General features: G+C 48.4%; 1 protein-coding gene across 3 annotated transcripts in view; it reads left to right on the forward strand.

Moving 5' to 3' along the window:
* Positions 1–22086, forward strand: part of SEC14L5 (SEC14 like lipid binding 5) — a 171096-nt gene that overhangs the window by 145501 nt on the left and 3509 nt on the right. For all 3 annotated transcript variants that reach the window (XM_068243465.1, XM_068243467.1, XM_068243466.1), the window contains 10 exons: positions 3113–3241; positions 4347–4557; positions 6956–7068; positions 8157–8346; positions 11455–11543; positions 12698–12768; positions 14418–14589; positions 15011–15145; positions 17389–17526; positions 19993–20241. In XM_068243465.1, the coding sequence (XP_068099566.1) occupies positions 3113–3241; positions 4347–4557; positions 6956–7068; positions 8157–8346; positions 11455–11543; positions 12698–12768; positions 14418–14589; positions 15011–15145; positions 17389–17526; positions 19993–20241 (1497 nt within the window). The remainder of the gene's footprint in view (positions 1–3112; positions 3242–4346; positions 4558–6955; positions 7069–8156; positions 8347–11454; positions 11544–12697; positions 12769–14417; positions 14590–15010; positions 15146–17388; positions 17527–19992; positions 20242–22086) is intronic.

Below are 22086 nucleotides of genomic sequence, written 5' to 3' on the forward strand. Positions count from 1 at the left end.
GATGTGCAGTGTTTGTATAGATGTGTATTGTTTGTATAGATGTGTATTGTTTGTGTAGATGTGTATTGCTTGTGTAGTTTGTGTATTGTTTGTATAGATGTCTGTGTATTGCTTGTGTAGATGTGCAGTGCTTGTGTAGATGTGCAGTGTTTGTATAGATGTGTATTGTTTGTGTAGATGTGTATTGCTTGTGTAGATGTGCAGTGTTTGTATAGATGTGTATTGTTTGTGTAGATGTGTATTGCTTGTGTAGATGTGCAGTGTTTGTATAGATGTGTATTGTTTGTGTAGATGTGTATTGCTTGTGTAGATGTGCAGTGTTTGTATAGATGTGTATTGTTTGTGTAGATGTGTATTGCTTGTGTAGATGTGCAGTGTTTGTATAGATGTGTATTGTTTGTGTAGATGTGTATTGCTTGTGTAGTTTGTGTATTGTTTGTATAGATGTCTGTGTATTGCTTGTGTAGATGTGCAGTGTTTGTATAGATGTGTATTGTTTGTATAGATGTGTATTGTTTGTATAGATGTGTATTGTTTGTGTAGATGTGTATTGCTTGTGTAGTTTGTGTATTGTTTGTATAGATGTCTGTGTATTGCTTGTGTAGATGTGCAGTGTTTGTATTGATGTGTATTGCTTGTGTAGATTTACATTTTTTGTACAGATGTATATTGTTTGTATAGATGTGTATTACGTTAGTTACTAAACATTATCAAAACTTCCCCTTGACAAATATATATATAATCGTAGTACATGATAATTGGTTCTAAACACTTTCCAAGCATTTACTATTTTTGTTTGTTTTTATTTTTGCTTCTAAAATACTAATTTGGTGTTTAAATAAGATTTATAAAACTCAATGTTTGTTATTCCTGGTGAAGTATATGAAGCCGGAGTACCCCCTGGAACAGGTAGTAGTACCCCCTGGAACAGGTAGTAGTACCCCCTGGAACAGGTAGTACCCCCCCCCCCCATACCACACGTTGAGATCCTAGGGTCTATATAACAGTATGCATGGGGGACCCCTATTGCCATTGATCTGGGGTCATTTTGATGCCACTTATACCCCAAACCACTGCAGTATTTTGTCACTTGACGTGTTATGACTCATGCTGTCATTGTTGTAACTTTTGCTGCTATTAGAAGTGAAGTTTTAGCTTTCAGTCTCCTCCAGGAAGGTCACCTTTGTGTCATTTCTCTGAGATATGAAAGGAATTCCTCCACTGATGGATTATGGGAGAGACTCCCTGACCAGGTGCTGATAATCCTGGCAGATAACGTCTGTTCTATGTACTGGGTAATAGGAAAGTAAATAGCTCCCCCTTGTGGCCATAATCCACCATGTCCCAGTGAGATGACTGCTGTGTTAATGGTTTCACAAGGATCAGTTATGGATGTGAGGTGGAAACACTAGGGGGTGCAGCCTGGCCATGTAAGCTTACAATCTAGAGGGTAGTGGGGGGAGACATTAGGGGAGTAGCCTTGCCTTGTAAGCTTACAGTCTAGAGCAGAGGTTCCCAAACTTTTTCAGTCAAGGGCCGGGTCATACATACTTCAGACTGCTGGGGGACGGAACATACATAACATGATGCTGAAAAACATTACATTGAATCTAGGTATTGATCCCCCCAATCATGCCCGGAGGAGACCTCCCTGCAGCAGCCATTCAGTCATGTGACGCCCGTAGAGTGTCTCTGTGCACCAGACAGTGAAGCATACCCAGGTGACAACCTGGCCTCCAATTGGACAGCAGTTTCCCCTGATGCAGAATAGGATTGGAAGCCAGCGAATGACTGCTCACTGTCTGCTTCTACAGTATGTGGATGTGGGGGCCAGCACTGCTATTCTCTATGCGGGCCGCTGATATTTATAGGTACAGTGGGCCACATTTATGAGTTATACAGTTTGTGTTGGGGGGGAGTGAAAAAGCCTTGGGGGGCCGCATTTGGCCCGCGGGCCGTAGTTTGAGGACCGCTGCTGTAGAGGGTAGTGGCGTGGAGACCCTGGGTGAGGTGAGAGAGGGGTTAGTGGATGAGGCAGTGAGCTGGCTGTAACACATGATAAGCTTGTCTGAGAGGTGCGTTGTGAGGTCTCCAGGGCAGAGCAGGACGGACAGGCTGTGGGGTAATAAGAGGTTTGCTGCCCCCTGCAGGTGATAGGCCGTCACTCAGGTGTGTAGTTCTCAGCAGAGCGTAGGTCCAGAAGACAGGGGTAATAAGAGGTTTGCTGCCCCCTGCAGGCGATGGGCCGTCACTCAGGTGTGCAGTTCTCAGCAGAGCGTGGGTCCAGAAGACAGGGGTAATAAGAGGTTTGCTGCCCCCTGCAGGTGACAGGCCGTCACTCAGGTGTGCAGTTCTCAGCAGAGCGTAGGTCCAGAAGACAGGGGTAATAAGAGGTTTGCTGCCCCCTGCAGGCGATGGGCCGTCACACAGGTGTGCAGTTCTCAGCAGAGCGTGGGTCCAGAAGACAGGGGTAATAAGAGGTTTGCTGCCCCCTGCAGGTGATAGGCCGTCACTCAGGTGTGTAGTTCTCAGCAGAGCGTAGGTCCAGAAGACAGGGGTAATAAGAGGTTTGCTGCCCCCTGCAGGTGACAGGCCGTCACTCAGGTGTGCAGTTCTCAGCAGAGCGTAGGTCCAGAAGACAGGGGTAATAAGAGGTTTGCTGCCCCCTGCAGGTGATAGGCCGTCACTCAGGTGTGCAGTTCTCAGCAGAGCGTAGGTCCAGAAGACAGGGGTAATAAGAGGTTTGCTGCCCCCTGCAGGTGATAGGCCGTCACTCAGGTGTGCAGTTCTCAGCAGAGCGTAGGTCCAGAAGACAGGGGTAATAAGAGGTTTGCTGCCCCCTGCAGGTGATATGCCGTCACTCAGGTGTGCAGTTCTCAGCAGAGCGTAGGTCCAGAAGACAGGGGTAATAAGAGGTTTGCTGCCCCCTGCAGGTGATATGCTGTCACTCAGGTGTGCAGTTCTCAGCAGAGCGTAGGTCCAGAAGACAGGGGTAATAAGAGGTTTGCTGCCCCCTGCAGGCGATGGGCCGTCACTCAGGTGTGCAGTTCTCAGCAGCGCATTGAGGCCAGGGCACTGGGCGCGGCTCACTGACACCCCCATGTGATTCCAGGTGCACCCCGACAATGAGGACTGGACCTGCTTTGAGCAGACGGCGTCTCTGGACATCAAGTCCTTCTTCGGCTTTGAGAACTCGGTGGAGAAGATCGCCATGAAGCAATACACAGCCAACATCAAGCGGGTCAGTATCCCCCCGACAGCACGCTAGAGCACCCGGACAATGCAGCCCCCCCACACACTGCACTCCTCCCCCCAGCTCACTGCAGCCCCCCCCCCCCCCCACTGCACTCCTCCCCCCAGCACACTGCAGCCCCCCCCCCCCCCACACTGCACTCCTCCCCCCAGCACACTGCATGCCCCGCCAGGAGACTACAGTGCCCCCACACACTGCAGCCCCCCCCCCCCCACACTGCACTCCTCCCCCAGCACACTGCAGCCCCCCCCCCCACACACTGCACTCCTCCCCCCAGCACACTGAAGCCCCCCCCCACACTGCACTCCTCCCCCCAGCACACTGCATGCCCCGCCAGGAGACTACAGTGCCCCCACACACACTACAGCCCCCCCAGTCTGCATGCTACAGCCCCCCATCAGCGCACTGCACCCCTTCCCCCAGCACACTGCAGCCCCCTCATCAGCACAAAGCACCCCCCATCAGCGCACTGCAGCACCCAGAGCCGAATTAACAGCTCAGGAGCCTGAGGCACAGGCGTCCTAGTGCCCTAAACTCCACCCCTCAACTCAGGCCACACCCCCATATCAAGTAGGCATCTCTCCTCCCCTGACTAGGTAGCCAGATTCTCCACAGTATTTGGTAACCCCGTTAATCTAAGCAGTAGATGTGCCCCCGCAAGTATAGGGAGTCATATGTTCCTCCACCCCAGCATCAAGTAGCCCCCCCCAATAGGTAGGAGGACATTGGCCCCTGTAGGCACAGGCCCTCAGTGCCTCATGGTAAATCTGGCCCTGGCAGCCCCTCCCCCAGCACAGTGCATCCCCTCCCCCAGCACAGTGCAGCCCCTCCCCCAGCACAGTGCAGCCCCTCCCCCAGCACAGTGCAGCCCCCCACCCCGTCAGCACAGTGCAGCTCCTCCCCCCAGCACAGTGCAGCCCCTCCCCCAGCACACTTCAGCCCCTCCCCCAGCACACTGCAGCCCCTCCACCCAGCACACTTCAGCCCCTCCCCCAGCACCCCTGATATGCAGCCTCCATGCAGTACACGAGATGGGCGGAGCACCTGAATTATTGCTAATAAGGCTCTGCTCAGCTGATGTTCTTCATTGCAGGGAAAGGAGGTCATCGAATTCTACCTGAATGAACTGATATCTCAGGGAATCACCCACATCCCAAAATGGACCCCCGATGGATCGGATTGGCACCCCCCTATTTCTGGAGCACCCCCCTGCCCTGCTGACGGCTCGCGGACGGACCAGCAGGAACTGTGTATGCTGGGGCTGGGGAGAGGGGAAGCCGGGGGCAACGGGACAGAGACTGACGGTGAGTCCAGGAACATGTATAGGCTAAGCATCCATCCTCGCACAGAATCCATCTCACTAATGGGAAAGTTCGGATGTTTGGATGTTTGTTACTCGATCACGCAGCAACAACGGCTGAACGGATGTGAATGAAATTTGGCACACACATAGTACATTACCTGGAATAAAGTATAGGATACTTTTTATTCCCATAACCAAAAAGTGGGCGGAGACAAACACAAATTTCACTGGGAAATGTAAACTGCAGCCATTCTTACACTTTTAATGGCCGGGTTCTCAAACTTTGCACAGTTGGTCTCTGGGTGACTGGCATTAATATTCAGAAAGGTGGGTGGAGCTTATAAAAGCCAATCAGAATTCACCTGTTGATTTTCAAGGGGAATATTAAAATTGCTGCCATTCTTGTACTGTTAATGGCACAAGCCTCAAACTTGGTACAGTTGGTCATTGGGTCACTGGAGTTCAAATTCAGAAAAGGGGGCGGAGCCAAAAACAGCCAATCAGATTTATTTTATTTCAATGCAAATTACCAATGCCAAAGACCGCAAAGCTCACTAACTAGTTAATTGAGTAATTGTGTGTTAGAATTAGAAAAAATGGGTGGAGCCAACACCAGCCAAATAAATAATCGGGCAATGCCGGGCGGGTCATCAGCCAGTAGTAAATAAACTATAAAGCTGAAGGCGGGGGCCACACAAGGTCACACTTACTTTATCTTTATGGTGGCCATACATGGTACAATTTTTTCATCCAATCTTACCATTTCTAAGTAGTATAAGGGTAAATTAAGTGAATATACTGAAAGGATAATTTAGGCAGTTCCCTTATACTACATAGAATTGGTAAGATTGGATGAAAAAATTGTACCATTCATGGCCACCTTTAGAATCATGAAAGTTTGTGGTTTGAACACTTTCTAAGACTTCTCCTTCCAAATAGCACAGCATGTAATACACAACATTATTCTCCACACACATCACAAACCTGCATAGCGGAGGATGTACTTTCTTCCCTGCCGACCTCTGGACATAATGATGTTGGGTAATGCGCTCCGTTATTCCATACATGTGAATGGGAAGACCTGCCCAGAGCGTTATACTGACAAATCGCAGGAGGCGGTGTAGGCATCCGGTACCAGCATACCAGGGAATGGGCTCTTTTTGTAGCTCGTCTAGTGTGAGAATAACTGATTGCTTTACATTCCACCATCACCAGCCTCTCCAAACACCTCTCCATGTCTCACTGATCCCTCCTCATCATGCCTCACCAATCCCTCTCCATGCCTCACCGATCCCTCTCCATGCCTCACCGATCTCTCTCCATGGCTCACTGAACCCTCCCCATGCCTCACCGATCTCTCCCCATGCCTCACCGATCCCTCTCCATGCCTCACCGATCCCTCTCCATGCCTCACTGAACCCTCCTCATGCCTCACCGATCCCTCTTCATGCCTCACCGATCTCTCTCCATGCCTCACCGATCCCTCTCCATGCCACACCGATCTCTCTCCATGCCTCACCGATCTCTCTCCATGCCTCACCGATCCCTCTCCATGTCTCACCGATTTCTCTCCATGCCTCACTGAACCCTCCTCATGCCTCACCGATCCCTCTCCATGCCTCACCGATCCCTCTCCATGCCTCACCGATCCCTCTCCATGTCTCACCGATCCTTCTCCATGCCTCACCGATCCCTCTCCATGCCTCACCGATCCCTCTCCATGCCTCACCGATCCCTCTCCATACCTCACCGATCCCTCTCCATGCCTCACCGATCCCTCTCCATGCCTCACCGATCCCTCTCCATGCCTCACCGATCCCTCTCCATGACTGTCTCACCGATCTCTCTCCATGCCTCACCGATCCCTCTCCATGTCTCACCAATCCCTCTCCATACCTCACCGATTCCTCTCCATACCTCACCGATTCCTCTCCATGCCTCACCGATCCCTCTCCGTGTCTCACCGATCGCTCTCCGTGCCTCACCGACACCGATCTCTCTCCATGCCTCACGATCCCTCTCCATGCCTCACCAATCCCTCTCCATGCCTCACCGATCCCTCTCCATGCCTCACCGATCCCTCTCCATGCCTCACGGATCCCTCTCCATGCCTCACGGATCCCTCTCCATGCCTCACCGATCCCTCTCCATACCTCACCGATCCCTCTCCATACCTCACCGATCCCTCTCCATGCCTCACCGATCCCTCTCCATGTCTCACCGATCCCTCTCCATGTCTCACCGATCCCTCTTCATACCTCACCGATCCCTCTCCATACCTCACCGATCCCTCTCCATACCTCACCGATCCCTCTCCATACCTCACCGATCCCTCTCCATGCCTCACCGATCCCTCTCCATGTCTTATCACTGACTACTCTGATCTTTCCCCTAAGCAGGCATCAAACTGGAGGCGGAGTACATAGAGCGATATTTGGGACAGCTGACCCCCATGCAGGAGAGCGCCCTGATCCATCTCCGACAGTGGCTGAAGGAAACACACAAAGGCAAGGTGAGAAGCCAGAACTTCATGCGCACCACCGCTCTCATCTTCCTCCATATATCTTCGTCTCATTCATCTCTCTTACCGCTCCTCCTCTGCTGCTCTTCTCTGCCAAGCTCTTCACTGGTTGCACATTACCCATGGGATCCAGTATACACTCCTAACCCTAACCTACAAAGCTCTCCACAATCTCTCTCCCCGGGACATCTCCTCACTAATATCCAGATACAAACCCGATCGCAATCTCAGATCTGCACACGAGCTTCTTCTATCCTCTTCTACAATTACCTTCTCACATTCATGTATACAAGACTTCTCACGTGCTTCACCCCTCTAAACTTTGAAATCTTTAAACGTTACCTCAAAACTCACTTTTTTCAATAAGCATATCCTCTTATTAGGCCATTCTCTCTGTCTGCAACCTCTGGCCAAGTTGTACTCCTGCTAGATAACCCAAACACACAATGTAGGTATAAATATTGTATACTTCCCCACCGCTTGCCCCTCCCCCAATTCCTTTACATTGTAAGCTGCAAGGGCAAGGCTCTCTCACCCTTTGTGTCTTGCAATTTGTTAAACATTTTATTAATTGCGTTACTTTTGTCCCTGTAATTCCTGTGTCTAGCAGTAGCAATGCTTTATTTTGTACCGGTGTCTATATTTGGTGTACTCCATTGTCTGTATTATGTACGACATGTTTCTTTATTACCTTGTACATCACCACGGCATATGTTGGCACTTTATACATCAATAATTATATCGAAACTGAGGCCAGAACCTCATAGACACCACCTGTCTTCCTTCATATATCCAAACTGAACGTTGCCATTTACGGTACAGTCTCCCAAATGACCATACAATCGATTCAACCTGTGTTGGTGAGCAATGGACCTGCCCTTATCGGGTCAATAAAGGTCCCATCCTAACTTAGGAGCCACCATTCTTGTCGCCGTTTGTGGTACCAGTTCCCCGGTCGGTAGAAAATCGCCCGTTCTTTCTTTGCCAGGGTTCCCATGTGATTGTATGAAGGAGAAACGCAGCAAACATTGATATCATATAAGGGTGTGTGCAGCCTTCATTGTCTCCTCTTCCTGCAGATTCCTAAAGATGCGCACATCCTCCGCTTCCTGCGAGCGCGGGACTTCAACATGGAGAAAGCCCGGGAGATGCTGTGCCTGTCTCTGTCCTGGCGGAAGCAGTACCAGGTGGACTATATCCTCCAAACATGGCACCCGCCTTCCATCCTGGAGGAGTACTACGCGGGAGGCTGGCATTACCATGATAAAGGTCAGTACATCAGGCCTTACAGTACACCTGACCTGCGGCAACGGTACCCACACACCTCTGTGCCTTCACCTCTCCGCCCCCCGGCTGGTCTCTCTAATCATTCCTAGAAATATGTGTCTTGGCTGCAGTGACATTTTCCATTTTCCGATATTGTGTCAGTGTCTACTTGAGCGGTATACCAGACAATACAGAGTATGGGGCATAACTAAAAACTATGGGGGCCTCCCAGTAAAACTTTGCCCCCCCCCCCCCCCTTCAATGGTCACACTCCTTCCCTTGCCTCCCCCTAGTGACCCTCACAGCCTGGGGGCCCATCTCACACTCCTCCCCCTGGTGCCTCTCACAGTCTGGGGGCCCAAAACAAGTGTGGCCATCATGATCTTAGACCCTACAGAGCAGATATCGGTGAATAAGTTGTACATCCCTCCTATTCCTTACATTTTTTTACTACCCACCGGGCATCTGGAACCATTCCCATGGCAGAACGAGGGTTTTATCACCTCAAATCCTATGGCAAAAATCCACGACTTTCAAAGTCATGGATTTTGCTGCCCAGGGAGGCAGAGCTTAGCGCTGTAGCTCCACCTCTCCTCGCGTCAATCCACCGCTGATCTCCATCTCTCCCCACCCCTCTCAGTGAAAGAAGACTGAGAGGGGCGGGGACAGGCGGAGATCAGCGGGGATTGATGCGAGGAGAGGCAGAGCTACTGCACAAAGCTCTGCCTCTACCAGGAAGCGATCCCCAGTTTTGGGGGTTATAAAACTCTCGTTCTGCCGCGGGAATGCATCATTTTACCCCTCACTATCATCCTTAATCTAAATAGAGGTAAAAACTCGTTTTTAATACGGCTTCAGACTCTCTTTAGGGTAGGGATGCTCATTCGGATTCCACGGAAATGCAATTTCCGAAATTCCGATCGGAAATTGCATTTCCGCATCGGAATGCGGAAATCGGTAATGCAAGTGTGTTAGGCGGATTTCCGCCGGAAATCGCGGAAATTTCCGCCGGAAATCGCGGAAATTCCGCCCGACTTTAACTTCGATTTTCTCAAAAACTATAAGGTCTTTTTGAAAACTTTTTTTTGCATCTTGTTCAGGAGATTCTGCTTAATAAACCCTGAAAATTTGGTATTTCTAGGACTTAAGGGGAATTTGCTATTAACTGCTAAAGTCGGCGGATTTTTACTGTAATGTAAAATGCAGAAAATCCGTATCTCCCTATTTTCTGCATTTACATTACAGTAAAAATCCGCCGACTTTAGCGGTTACTAGCAAAGCCCGCGTAAGTCCTAGAAACACCAAATTTTCAGGGTTTATTAAGCAGAATCTCCTGAACAAGATGCAAAAAAAAGTTTTCAAAAAGACCTTATAGTTTTTGAGAAAATCGATGTTAAAGTCGGGCGGAATTTCCGCGATTTCCGGCGGAAATTCCGCATTGGAATGCGGAAATTGGTAGCGGAAAGCGGAATCGGTATTTGGCAATGGCGGAATGCGGATTTACCGCGGAATCGGAAATTGGCATTTCCGACCATCCCTACTTTAGGGGTATAATTGATATTATGTTTAGAGATAGGACGAAGTATTCGCCAGGCGACTAATTTGCAGTGAAGATTGTGTATTCGCATTCACCACCGCAGGCGAATACATCAGAATCAGAAGTATTTGGATACAGTGGTAGATTCAGTTACCCCCTATACATCATCATTGAGCTAAACTTTGACCCCTTATCTCACAGTCAGCAGACACATGGCAGCCAATCAGCTAGCACCCCCTCCTGGACACCCCACCCCCCTGTAAAAATGCCAGGATGGCAGCCATATTGGATTTATTCTGTGGCTGCAGTGTTAGTGAGAGCAGGGAGAGTGTGCTGCACATAGGGAAAGCGTTAGCTAGGCCTCTGTTCTGTGTCCTCAGTGCGTTTCTTCTGTCAGTGTGAAGCAGGCATAACCCTTACACTAGCTGATCGACATGTACAGATACTGGATGTATTTCACAGATTTAGGAATGTAATATGATTTCTGCCCTTTACCGATTAAAACACGACTCTGTGACAACTACGTAATTTTTGGTGAGACTTTTGGCGTGTATCCCACTCCGGCATGCCCCCCTCCAGGTGTTAGGCCCCTTGAAACTACTTTTCCATCACTTTTGTGGCCAGAAAGTCTTTGTAGGCTTTAAAATTCTCCTGCTCATTGAAGTCTATGGAGATTTGCCAGATTTGCAAATTTTTGTGGAATTTCGCATTCGGAAATCGTGAACCCAAAATTTGATATTCGGCCCATCACTATGATCATTTAGTTGTTTGTGGTGAGTATTGGAAGCTGGAGAGATAACAGGTGGATAGGTCTGTGGACTCCCCTCACTGGGGATGGGGCCGTTGTCTTGATTTGAGTGTCTTGTAGGATTTGCATAACGTGGGATCCGCCATAGACAGGAGGACACAAGTCACATCTCTATATAATGAGACATGAACCGTATAAGATGCAAATACATCTCATGTAAATGTGTAAAGTCGTACACACAGTTCTGGCCTTACAATGCTGCCTCTGTCTTCTGGCCACACATCATTCTTCTTGAGTTGGTTGTTTTTGGGTTGTAAATTACGGCTCGTTCAGCATCTAGCGAGTGACTCCCTCCCCCGGCATACATTAAACAAGGGCGCCAGGAAAAAAGGGCGCTGGGTGAAGCTGAAATTGCAAAATAACTTTAAACCCTCCTCCCTTCACTGCAAATAACGTGTAAAAAAAAAAAATGATGCATTTCTAAGAAAACACATTTCAAAACGATAATTTACAAATTTAAAATGATAATTTTCCAAATGACAATTAATAAAATGAAAACATTTCCGTTGGACAAGCTTGGCTCCCGAACTTCTGCTTTTGGCATCCCTCCGCTGGACTCCAGCTGTACTCGGGATGTCAGTGTTGGGTGGAGTTCATTCATATTTTATCATGTTATATCATCAGCTAGTCGGATTTACTGGACCTTATCTTAGAGTGCCGTGTCTGTGGAAATACCTTTCCTTATATCGTTATTTATGCTGTAATAAGACTGAGAAGCGCTGCTCTGTATTGTCTCTATCTCATGCTGTCGCTCTTGTCTGTAAAGATGGCCGCCCGCTCTACATCCTGCGTCTGGGCCAGGTGGACACCAAGGGCCTGCTGAAGGCGGTGGGAGAGGAAGCCATCTTGCGTCATGTAAGTAGCTGATGCCAGGATTGTCCCTGATATGACAGTGATAGGTCCCCAGCCTGGTCGGGGACTTGTAGTGACAGGAATATGGAGGCCGCCATACCTGACCCCTGTCCGCCATGCTGATCCTTTGCCCCCCAAATATGCAGGCCAGGTGTTCTGACCTCACTGGTTTGTTATATGCTTGTTCCGGGTGCCGTGTTCCCCAAATGCCACATTTCCTCATTAATTCTTTATGGTATGCCTGACTAGAGGTGTGGTGGGGGCATGGCTAGGGGTGTGGTGGGGGCGCGACTAGGGGTGTGGTGGGGGCGAGACTAGGGGTGTGGTGGGGGCCACATGACTAGGGGCGTGGTGGGGGCGAGACTAGGGGCGTGGTGGGGGAGAGACTAGGGGTGTGGTGGGAGCATGACTAGAGGTGTGGTGGGAGCGAGACTAGGGGTGTGGTGGGGGCCGCATGACTAGGGGCGTGGTGGGGTTAGACTAGGGGTGTGGTGGGAGCGAGACTAGGGGTGTGGTGGGGGCCGCATGACTAGGGGCGTAGTGGGGGGCGTGACTAGGGTTGTGGTGGGGGCGTGACTAGGGGTGTGGTGGGGGCGTGACTAGGGGAGTGGTGGGGCCGCAGGACTAGGGGTGTGGTGGGGGCCACGTCACTAGGGGTTTGAGGGGGCGTGACTAGGGTTGTGGTGGGGCCGCAGGACTAGGGGCATGGTGGGGGCGTGACTAGAGGTGTGGGGGCCGCAGGACTAGGGGTGTGGTGGGGGCCACGTCACTAGGGGTGTGGTGGGGGTGAGACTAGGGGTATGGTGGGAGGGGGGGCTGGGGCATGACTAGGGGTCTGTTTTAAAGTTGTTCCTCTTTGTTATCTCAAATTGTTGGGGTATTTGTAGATTTTTTTTTTCCTTTATAATAATCTTATTTTATTTTGAAAAAAAAAAAAAGGAAAGTTGGTAACCTTAACTGAACCAAAGTTTCACCCTTTTTAAGGCATAGATTATTATGGATGATTAATTATATCAATAATACATACAAAATGTACAACTAAACAGAAATTGGATATAAATAGGAGATGCATCTGCCACTTATGCAGCAGGGCGGCGCTATATCTCATGTATTGTATGTGCTTGGTGTAATTGTTACTGTATTGTGTGTGGTGACAGGTCCTCGCCATCAGTGAGGAGGGGCAGAGGAGATGTGAGGAGAATACGAAGCAGTTCGGCACACCAATCAGGTCAGTGGGGCTCAGCGACTCTTCTCAGCCACCATGGCTTCTGTTCATTGTAAAGATGACATTTATCAGAACGATTGTATCAGGCAGATTTATCAGAAAACTGGAGCAAAGCTCCACAGAATGGACAGAAATTGTCTTTTGATCGCTAGCTGGAATCTGATTGGCTGTTTGGGAAAAGCGCATGAGTTTTGCTCCAGGTTCCCGTCCGCCGGTCTCAAATAAATCTGCCTTTTTCTTGGAAAGGATTTGTGATTTCGTTTTCACATTCTTGTTACGGTTACTCTCCCGTATTTTGTGACCAACATTCCCGTTCATATTCTGCAGTGTCTCCTGTCAGTAAAGTTCACATTCCGGCCGGCCACCAGAGATAAACGTGGCCACGTGGTCTTTATCACTACAGCCGGCCACCAGAGATAAACGTGGCCACGTGGTCTTCATCACTACGGCCGACCACCAAAGATAAACGTGACCATGTGGTCTTCATCTCTACAGCCGGCCACCAGAGATAAGCGTCACCACGTGGTCTTCATCACTACGGCCGACCACCAAAGATAAACGTGACCACGTGGTCTTCATCACTACGGCCGACCAGTAGAGATAAACGTGACCACATGGTCTTCATCACTACAGCCGGCCACCAAAGATAAACGTGACCACGTGGCAGTGGTGTAGCTAAGGAGCTGTGGGCCCCGATGCAAGTTTTACAATGGGGCCCCCCAAGCACTCTATATATAACAATTGATACGGCATACCAAAATCTGCCAATGGCAACTACAGTGTCAGAGGTGCAAGAAGGGGATGGGGAACAGTTTGTTAATGATTACCACTGTTCAAAGTATCTATAGAAGTGATTATTATGAGCACAGGACCAATAGAGAGCTAATACTGTACTTGAGGGAGGGCCCTTCGGGGCCCCTCTGGCCCAAGGGCCCCGATGCGGTCGCTACCTCTGCAACCCCTATTGCTACGCCTCTGCCACGTGGTCTTCATCACTACGGCCGACCACCAGAGATAAGCGTGACCACGTGGTCTTCATCACTACGGCCGACCAGCAGAGATAAACATGACCACGTGGTCTTCATCACTACAGCCGACCACCAGAGATAAACGTGACCACGTGGTCTTCATCACTACAGCCGACCACCAGAGATAAGCGTGACCACGTAATCTTCATCACTACAGCCGACCACCAGAGATAAGCGTGCTTTTTCAGTGCCCAAGGCCACAAAGGCAAAGTAGAAGGGCAAATGAGCAGAGGAGTTGCAGGACTTGAGAGATAGGCGGCCACATGTCAAAATAAATCATCTCTCCTGCTCCGAAGCTGCCCTGCTTTGCTGCACACACAGCCTGAATTCCAGCGCTCCATGCATCTTCCTTACTGGTCGATTGTAATACCGAATTTTGTCGATTGGAATGTTGGATTTTATGATTGTATCTGAAATGAGAAAGTGCCATAATTGACCTGTTCATAGGAACAATCCTAATAATTACCTTCTGATTACTTTCGATCTTGCAAATCTGATCCAGTGATTGCATTTGAGGGAAATATTGTACTGTTAGTGGCACCTTTAGATGTGTGTAGAACTAATGTTATCCATCTTGCAGAGTATTAAGGTGAATAAACAATAATTTCACCTTTCCCGTTACAGATCCTGGACCTGCCTGGTGGACCTGGAGGGGCTGAACATGAGGCATCTCTGGAGGCCTGGTGTGAAGGCCTTACTTCGGATAATAGAGGTGGTGGAAGCCAATTACCCAGAAACCCTGGGGAGACTTCTCATTGTCCGGGCCCCACGTGTCTTCCCCGTACTCTGGACACTGGTGAGTGGGAGGAGTGTGAGCTCCTCTGAGGACAGTCAGTGACATGTCTATGTACTCTGTAAAGTGCTGCAGAAGATGTCAGTGCTATATAAATACATAACAATAATAATAATAATAATAATATGGTAGGACATTAGACTATGCCTACGGTAGGATTAGATTGTGAGCGCCTCTGAGGACAGTCAGTGACTTGACTATGTACTCTGTAAAGTACTGCAGTGCTAACCAGACCATTTTGATTGGCTCAGAGGCATGACACTCCCTGCCTGTGACTAGTTGACTAATGGAGGCATTTGGCAGAATCAATGGATTTTAGGCAGTTATATTATCACTTTTTTTAGAACAGTCTGATGGCTTTTCTGTTGGTGGTTATTGTTTTATCATTGGAATCTATGACACTAAGGTCGGTTTTATGTTCCAGATCAGTCCGTTCATCAATGAGAACTCCAGGAAGAAGTTCCTGATCTACAGTGGCAACAACTACCAGGGTCTCGGCGGGATCTCAGACTACGTGGATAAAGAGATCATTCCAGACTTCCTCGGAGGAGAGTGTATGGTAGGCATGTCGTCTTTATTGACAGACAGGAAGTGGAGATACAGCATCTCTCTAGGAGGGAAGACTCTTCATACAACCTTTCTGTTCTGTGGAAGAAGCCAGGATTTCTGTCCTGTGGGAGCAGACAGAATTTCTGTCCTGTGGGAGGAGAAATAATTTCTGTACTGTGGGAGGAGAAATAATTTCTGTACTGTGGGAGGAGACAGAATTTTTGTCCGGTGGGAGGAGAAATAATTTGTGTACTGTGGGAGGAGACAGAATTTCTGTACTGTGGGAGGAGAAATAATTTCTGTACTGTGGGAGGAGAAATAATTTCTGTACTGTGGGAGGAGAAATAATTTCTGTACTGTGGGAGGAGACAGAATTTTTGTCCTGTGGGAGGAGAAATAATTTGTGTACTGTGGGAGGAGATAGAATTCCTGACTAGCTTTTATTGGAGTCCGTCATTTCCTGTCCTCGTGACTACTGTAAGAGCCACAATGTTCCGGGGATATCCCAGGGACAGGAAGTGAGGGTATATCTCAGCCTGGGGTACAGACAGTAAGAAAACACTTTGAATGTCTCCAATCACTTTCCATTCTGTTCAGAACCAAAGCTAGCTGGATGCCGGTATACTTATATTTGTTTAAGCAGAAATCTCTCCAGTATTAATTGAACTATAATAGCTTTGCTGCGCGATGGAGTTCAAGTCTATTATTCTTATTATTGGTTTATAAAGCACCAGCATATACCGTGGCGCTGTACAAAGTCTATGGGCTTTAATACAAACCTGTGTCACAAAATAAAACTTTGCTTACAGAGTCACCACAATGACATACAGCAGAAGTAATGCCTCCTGGTGGCAGCATCAGAAACATTTCCTATATCTGTACATTGCTGTATATAGCCCCTCCCTCCCAGGGATGTCACAGCCTAGGCTATTATATAGCCATGCAGCCTTCTTCTCCCAGTGCATCGTGGTAGACTGGATGTTGTTTCTGTTGATCACCTGGACATTGTGCTGGTAAGGCTGTTGCCTTTGCAGTGGGGATTGAGCCATTGACCAGGGTTTGAGTCCCGGCTCCGCCCAGTATGTAAAACAGGAAGGAGTCTCCAGGCAAGACTCTGATCTGCTCTCAAGCTTTGCTCGCATTATAAATCGTGAGCGCTGAGCGATTTATACTGTGATTTTTACAGCACTTTTCCCAGCACTTTTGTAGGCGATTTTCTAAGTGCTTTTGCTCAGCGATGATTTTTTTCACTTCCTGACGTTAGTAAGTGAACTCTGTTAGCCGGAAATGAATAAATACAATGCATTTATTCATAAAAGCGCCGGGGAAATAGATATACAAAGCACTTTTTCAAGCGCTGTCATTGAGCCAAAATGCTCAGAAAATGATACAGGCAGCACGTTTGCGATTTTAATAAAAACGAAACGCTCATGTAAACACTCTCATAGGAAATCCTTGCACAAGCGCTTTTACAGCAATTTCTAAAATCGCTAGCAAAAAACAGCAATGTGAACGAGACCCTAGTGAGACCTTTCATCCATCTGGTAAATGTAGTTCCCCGTCTTTGTCTCCATTCTAGGATGTTAGTGTCCTTCCTACAGTGCAGCGCCCCAAACTGTATCCCAGATGTGGCCTCACATGGTATTTATACAGAGGGAGAATTCTGTCCCTCCCCCCTCCACACACACACACTACCCCATACTGCAAATGCTGCCTCACATGGGATTTATACAGAGGGAGTAGTGTGTGCCCCTCCCCCTGCATCATGTCCCCTCCCCCAGCATTATCCCATACTCCAGATGTGGCCTCACCAGGTGTTTATACAGAGGGAGAATTCTGCCCCCTCCCCCACCCCCCATACACACACACACCTTCCCATACGGCGAATGCTGCCTCACATGGGATTTATACAGAGGGAGTAGTGGCCCCCCGCATTATGTGTCTTCTCCCCCCCTGCATTATCCCATACTCCAGATGTGGCCTCACAAGTGATTTATACAGAGAGAGTGGTGTGTGGTGCCCCTCCCCCTGCATCATGTCCCCTCCCCCTGCATCATGTCCCCTCCCCCAGCATTGTCCCATACTCCAGATGTGACCTCACAAGTGATTTATACAGAGGGAGTAGTATTCTTGCATCTGATGATTTTATTTCCCATTTTCTGCCTATGATAAGCCCCTGAGAGGAATGTCAGCGTCTGATAATATGGTGATGAGTCTGTGGGATGATAACGCGACATCCTGTCTCCCCTGCAGTGTAACATTCCGGAAGGGGGGCTCGTCCCCAAATCCCTGTATCAATCCGATGATGACAACGAGACCTCCGATCACATCCGGCTGTGGACAGAGACCATTTATCACTCCACCTGTATCTACAAGGGGGCCCCGCATGAGGTGTGTGACTCCGCCCTCTCTAGTCAGCCATTTTGTTTTATTGTCACTTCATGTACAGTGTATGCAGTAATTGTGCTGTACTGTGTGCTTGTATGTTCCTTTTTATTCTATGGCCTTTCTGTGTATTGTGGTGATATTTTACCTCCCCTGGGTTGTTATGAGGAGGAGGAGGAGGATAGGGATAATGTGTGTGGATAATTTCGTTACTTGCTCGGGAGTGTCCAGGCCTAACTCATGTATATTTCTGGAGATCTGACATCTCCAGTCCCTCATCAAGAATACAGTATATTTTCATAGCTCCCAACTGTCCCTCTTTCAGAGCCCTGTCCCCCTGTCCCTCTTTCCTCCTCATTTGTCCCTCTTTCATGACTTTGTCCCTCTTTCTATGTACATATATATATTTCTCTACTAAAAATGTGTTTGATTGACTCTAAACTTTATTCCCATCCTTTGAATTAATATATAACTAATTGTAAAATGTTACTATGAAGGAAAATGAACCAGGATAGAAAGGACCAGGGTGGTTTGAATTATAAAACAACATATTTTTCTTATGAAATCTTTATGGTATGCGTGACTAGGGGTGTGGCCAGGGTGTGGTCAGGGGTGTGGCAGAGGCATGGCTTAAGTGTCCCTCTTTCTCATCTCAAAAAGTTGGGAGGTATGTGTTTTATTAATTTGTGTTATTCCCTTTTGAAGTGCCCTGATGTGACTTGATGAGAGAAACGTGTGTGGATAGTCCCAATCCTACATAGAACTAGGCTCTGCTCCTTTTCTCACTGTAAGGGTTGTTTTACACTGTATGAGTCTGAAGATTGTGCCCAAACATCCAAGATCACTGAGCTCCTCCTACACAGACCATATAGGGGGGAAACTCGAAAAATTAGAATATCGTGCAAAAGTTCACTTATTTCAGTCATTCGGTGTAAAAGGTGGAACTAATATATGAAATAGAATCATTACATGCAAAGCAAGATATTTCAAGCCTTTATTTGTTATAATTTGATGATTATGGCTTACCGCTTATGGGAACCCCAAAATCAGAATCTCAGCCCATTAGAATATTGTGAACCTGTTCAATATTCTCGGCTTAGAGTGTCAGCCTCTAATCAGCTCATTCACCCAAAACACCTGCAAAGGGTTCCTATTCCATAGATTAGTTTCACTTTGTAAGTTGAATTACTAAAATAAATGGGCTTTGTACAATATTCTAATTTTACGCGTTTCACCCATATAGGGGAAATGGAAGTGTAAAGGGGTGTGGCCAAATCACATGTAAGTTAATATTAATCCATGCACTCAACGCTCGCACTTCCACAATAAAATGGAGGAGCTTACATCTCCAAAAATGACGCAGCATTCTCAAATTAAGCCAACCCACCAATTTGTGAAGGTTCCCTCATTAGGATTAATCAACTCATACCAGCAGGCAACTTCAAATCTGGACTGGGAGCAGCTGGGGCTCAGATAACCTTCAGATAAAGGGAGGTATACAGAGGCGCCAGTAAGAACAACCAGTAAGAATAAAACAGTTTTAAAAAACGTTTAAAAGGGGGAAGTATGGTGGACTTACCGCCCTCGTAGAAAAAGCAGACAGTGAAACGTTACTATAAATCACAGTAGCTTTAATTAGATACTCCAAAGGTGCAATGCGTTTCGCAGGTTGTGGTCCTGCTTCATCAGGGAATATATTTGGAGAATGCAAAATGGGGTCTGTAGCGTGGCCACCATACTTCCCCCTTTTAAACGGTTTTTTTTTTAACGGTTTTATTCTTACTGGCGCCTCTGTATACTTACCTACAATCAGTTTTGTCCACCCTTGATGGAGGGGTGTATCCTGTCTGGGTGGAGGGGTGTATCTTCCTGTCTACAGAGAGCGACTTCCTAAACCTGAGTGGGGTCAGGTTCTAATGCTCCCCACCAGCCTTTCCAGTGGTTGCCTGATTGGCGACCTCTGTTTGTGAGTATAACCATTGTGTTTTTTATATTTACCTACCATTGTTCTGAATTACTAAACCATATTGGGCTCTCGGTTTTTTTTTTTTTTTATTTAAGATAAAGGGAACAGAGATATGGGCATCCAACAAGCCACTCAAGGAGCTACAAACTCTCTCTTACATCACTGCTATAATGGGCTGTAGTGGCTGAAGGATAGGAGAGCAACCATGTCACCCGCCAAAATAATATAAACCCATTGCCATTGCCCCTGTGTGATACAGACACCCATTATGCTTATTCAACTCCATGCCAGAGCAGTTCTTGATCCTCCACAGACCTTCTTGGCTGGTCCCCTTGTGGCCTGTGCAGAATGTATCCCCAGGAACACGCAATCCATGCCAGAGCAGCTCTAGACAGACCTTCTTGGCGTGGTCTCCTTAGCCGGTGCAGAATGTATTCCCATCCCATGTATCCATGCCAGAGCAATCTTCTGTCTTCAGGTCTTCATGTTACGTCTTCTTCCTGCAGATATCGGCAGAGATCCTGGAGGTGGAGTCAGTCATCACATGGGACTTTGATGTCCTCCGCGGGGATGTGGTGTTCAGCCTCTTCCACTCCAAGAGGGCACCGCTGAGCCATCAGAAGGACTCTTGTTCCGTTACCCCCGCCACATGCTCCAGCAACAATGTCCAGCTGATTGACAAGAACTGGAGTCTGGGTGTGGACTACAGCTGGGTGGAGGCTCCTCTGGTCTGCAGGGAAGGCGAGAGCATCCAGGTCCGTCACTGATCAGGTGGAATGAATGTACTGTGGTGAGACTGAGCCTGAAATGAATAAAGCACTGAAGTAATACAGGTCACTCGGTATATAATCACGGAGCACTTTATTAGGAACACTTTATACTATAAACAACTTCACTTCTTTGAGGCCTGAGTTCCAGATGTTGGGAGCGTTGGTTTAAAGTTTTGGTCTACTATACTGACATGATCATGGAATATCTGGAGATGTGTCATTTGCACATTCATGCTACCAATATCCTGTTCCACGGCTTGTCGAAATTCCCCCCAGCCTGGCCTGCCGGCACTGGGCCGCTGGCTGATCGTTGCTGCTGGTGACTCGAGTATTCCCCCAACCTGGACTGCCGGCACCTGGCAGGCAAGCTCTACTGATCGGTGCTGCCATTGCCTCGAGTACTCCCCCAGCCTGGACTACCGGCACCAGGCCGGCTGGCTGATCGGTGCTGCCGGCGCCATGAGAAATCATACAAGTCAGAATCAGTGACGGCCAATTCTGCCAGGACATCGGGGGTCATTCAGTGTAATGTCCGTGCTTCCCCTTCATCAGCAGTATGAGTAACCAGATTTATATAGCCGGGCAGCGTCCCATCAACCCTCCCAATAGTCTTGTGCCCACCTCTCTGTTACTTGTTCACACTATGCAACGCAGATGGGTGCGCTTTATAAAGAAACAAACGACGTCTGCACTGCCGTAAGATACGACTCGGATCCCATTCACTGACGCTGAGTGAGACCGTGCTGCATTCGGACAGGAAAGCAGACAAGAGTGCGCCACAATGACAAACTGCTGAGCAACGCATATGCGAAGCCGGTGCAGTCTATGTATTTCTGATGTGCTTGCGTATCGCACATTATACATAAGGGTCAAGGGGTGGAGCTCACCAACTGTCCATCTTCTAGGGATATCATTGAGTGATTTGCATATTCAGCAGTGGTGCATCCTGGGAGATCTCACTTGCTCATGTAAAGTTGAATAATTGCAAATGCCTTCTGTATTAAGAAGGCAAATTCACCGTATATTTAGTGTAGTTTTCTTTAGTAAGATGGTTTTTGCCCCCCTAAAGTGAACCTAAAGCCGATCAAAAAAAATGAGATTAACTCACCTGGGGCTTCCCTCAGCCCCCTGCAGCCGATCGCTGCCCTCGCAGCTCCGCTCCGATGCCTCCGGACCCGCCGGCGAACACTTCCGGTTTCGCCGTCACCGGCCGACAGGCATGGGAACGCGAGTGATTGTTCGCGTTCCCAGCCTGTATATCGCCCCCTATGCTGCTATTGCGGCTCCTTAGTAGCATAGCAGCATAGGGGAAGATATACAGGCTGGGAACGCGAACAATCACTCGCGTTCCCATGCCTGTCGGCCGGTGACGGCCAAACCGGAAGTGTTCGCCGGCGGGTCCAGGAGCATCGGAGCGGGGCTGCGAGGGCACCGATCGGCTGCAGGGGGCTGAGGGGAGCCCCAGGTGAGTTAATATCATTGTTTTTGATCGGCTTTAGGTTCACTTTAAGCCCCTGGTGAAATTTGAGTTGTTCTAAGTTACCATGTGCCCACCATACCTCTATCTGCAGCACCGAGTTCACAGAAGTTCCAGTATGTGGAGTCAGGCTGGATTTACAACTCGAAGGCCTGTAGGCACGGGTGTTCAGGTGCCCTAAACTCCGCCCTGTACACAGGCCACACTCCCAAGAAAAAATATTCTGAATGTAGTTTTCTTTAGTAAGAGGGTTTTTGGTCCCCTCAAGCCCCTGGTGATGTGTGAGTAGTTCTGGGTTACCATGTGCTCTCTGGGCTCTCCGTACCGCTATCTACAGCACAGAGTCCACAGAA

Source organism: Hyperolius riggenbachi, chromosome 7, assembly GCF_040937935.1.
Source record: "Hyperolius riggenbachi isolate aHypRig1 chromosome 7, aHypRig1.pri, whole genome shotgun sequence".
NCBI lineage: Eukaryota > Metazoa > Chordata > Amphibia > Anura > Hyperoliidae > Hyperolius > Hyperolius riggenbachi.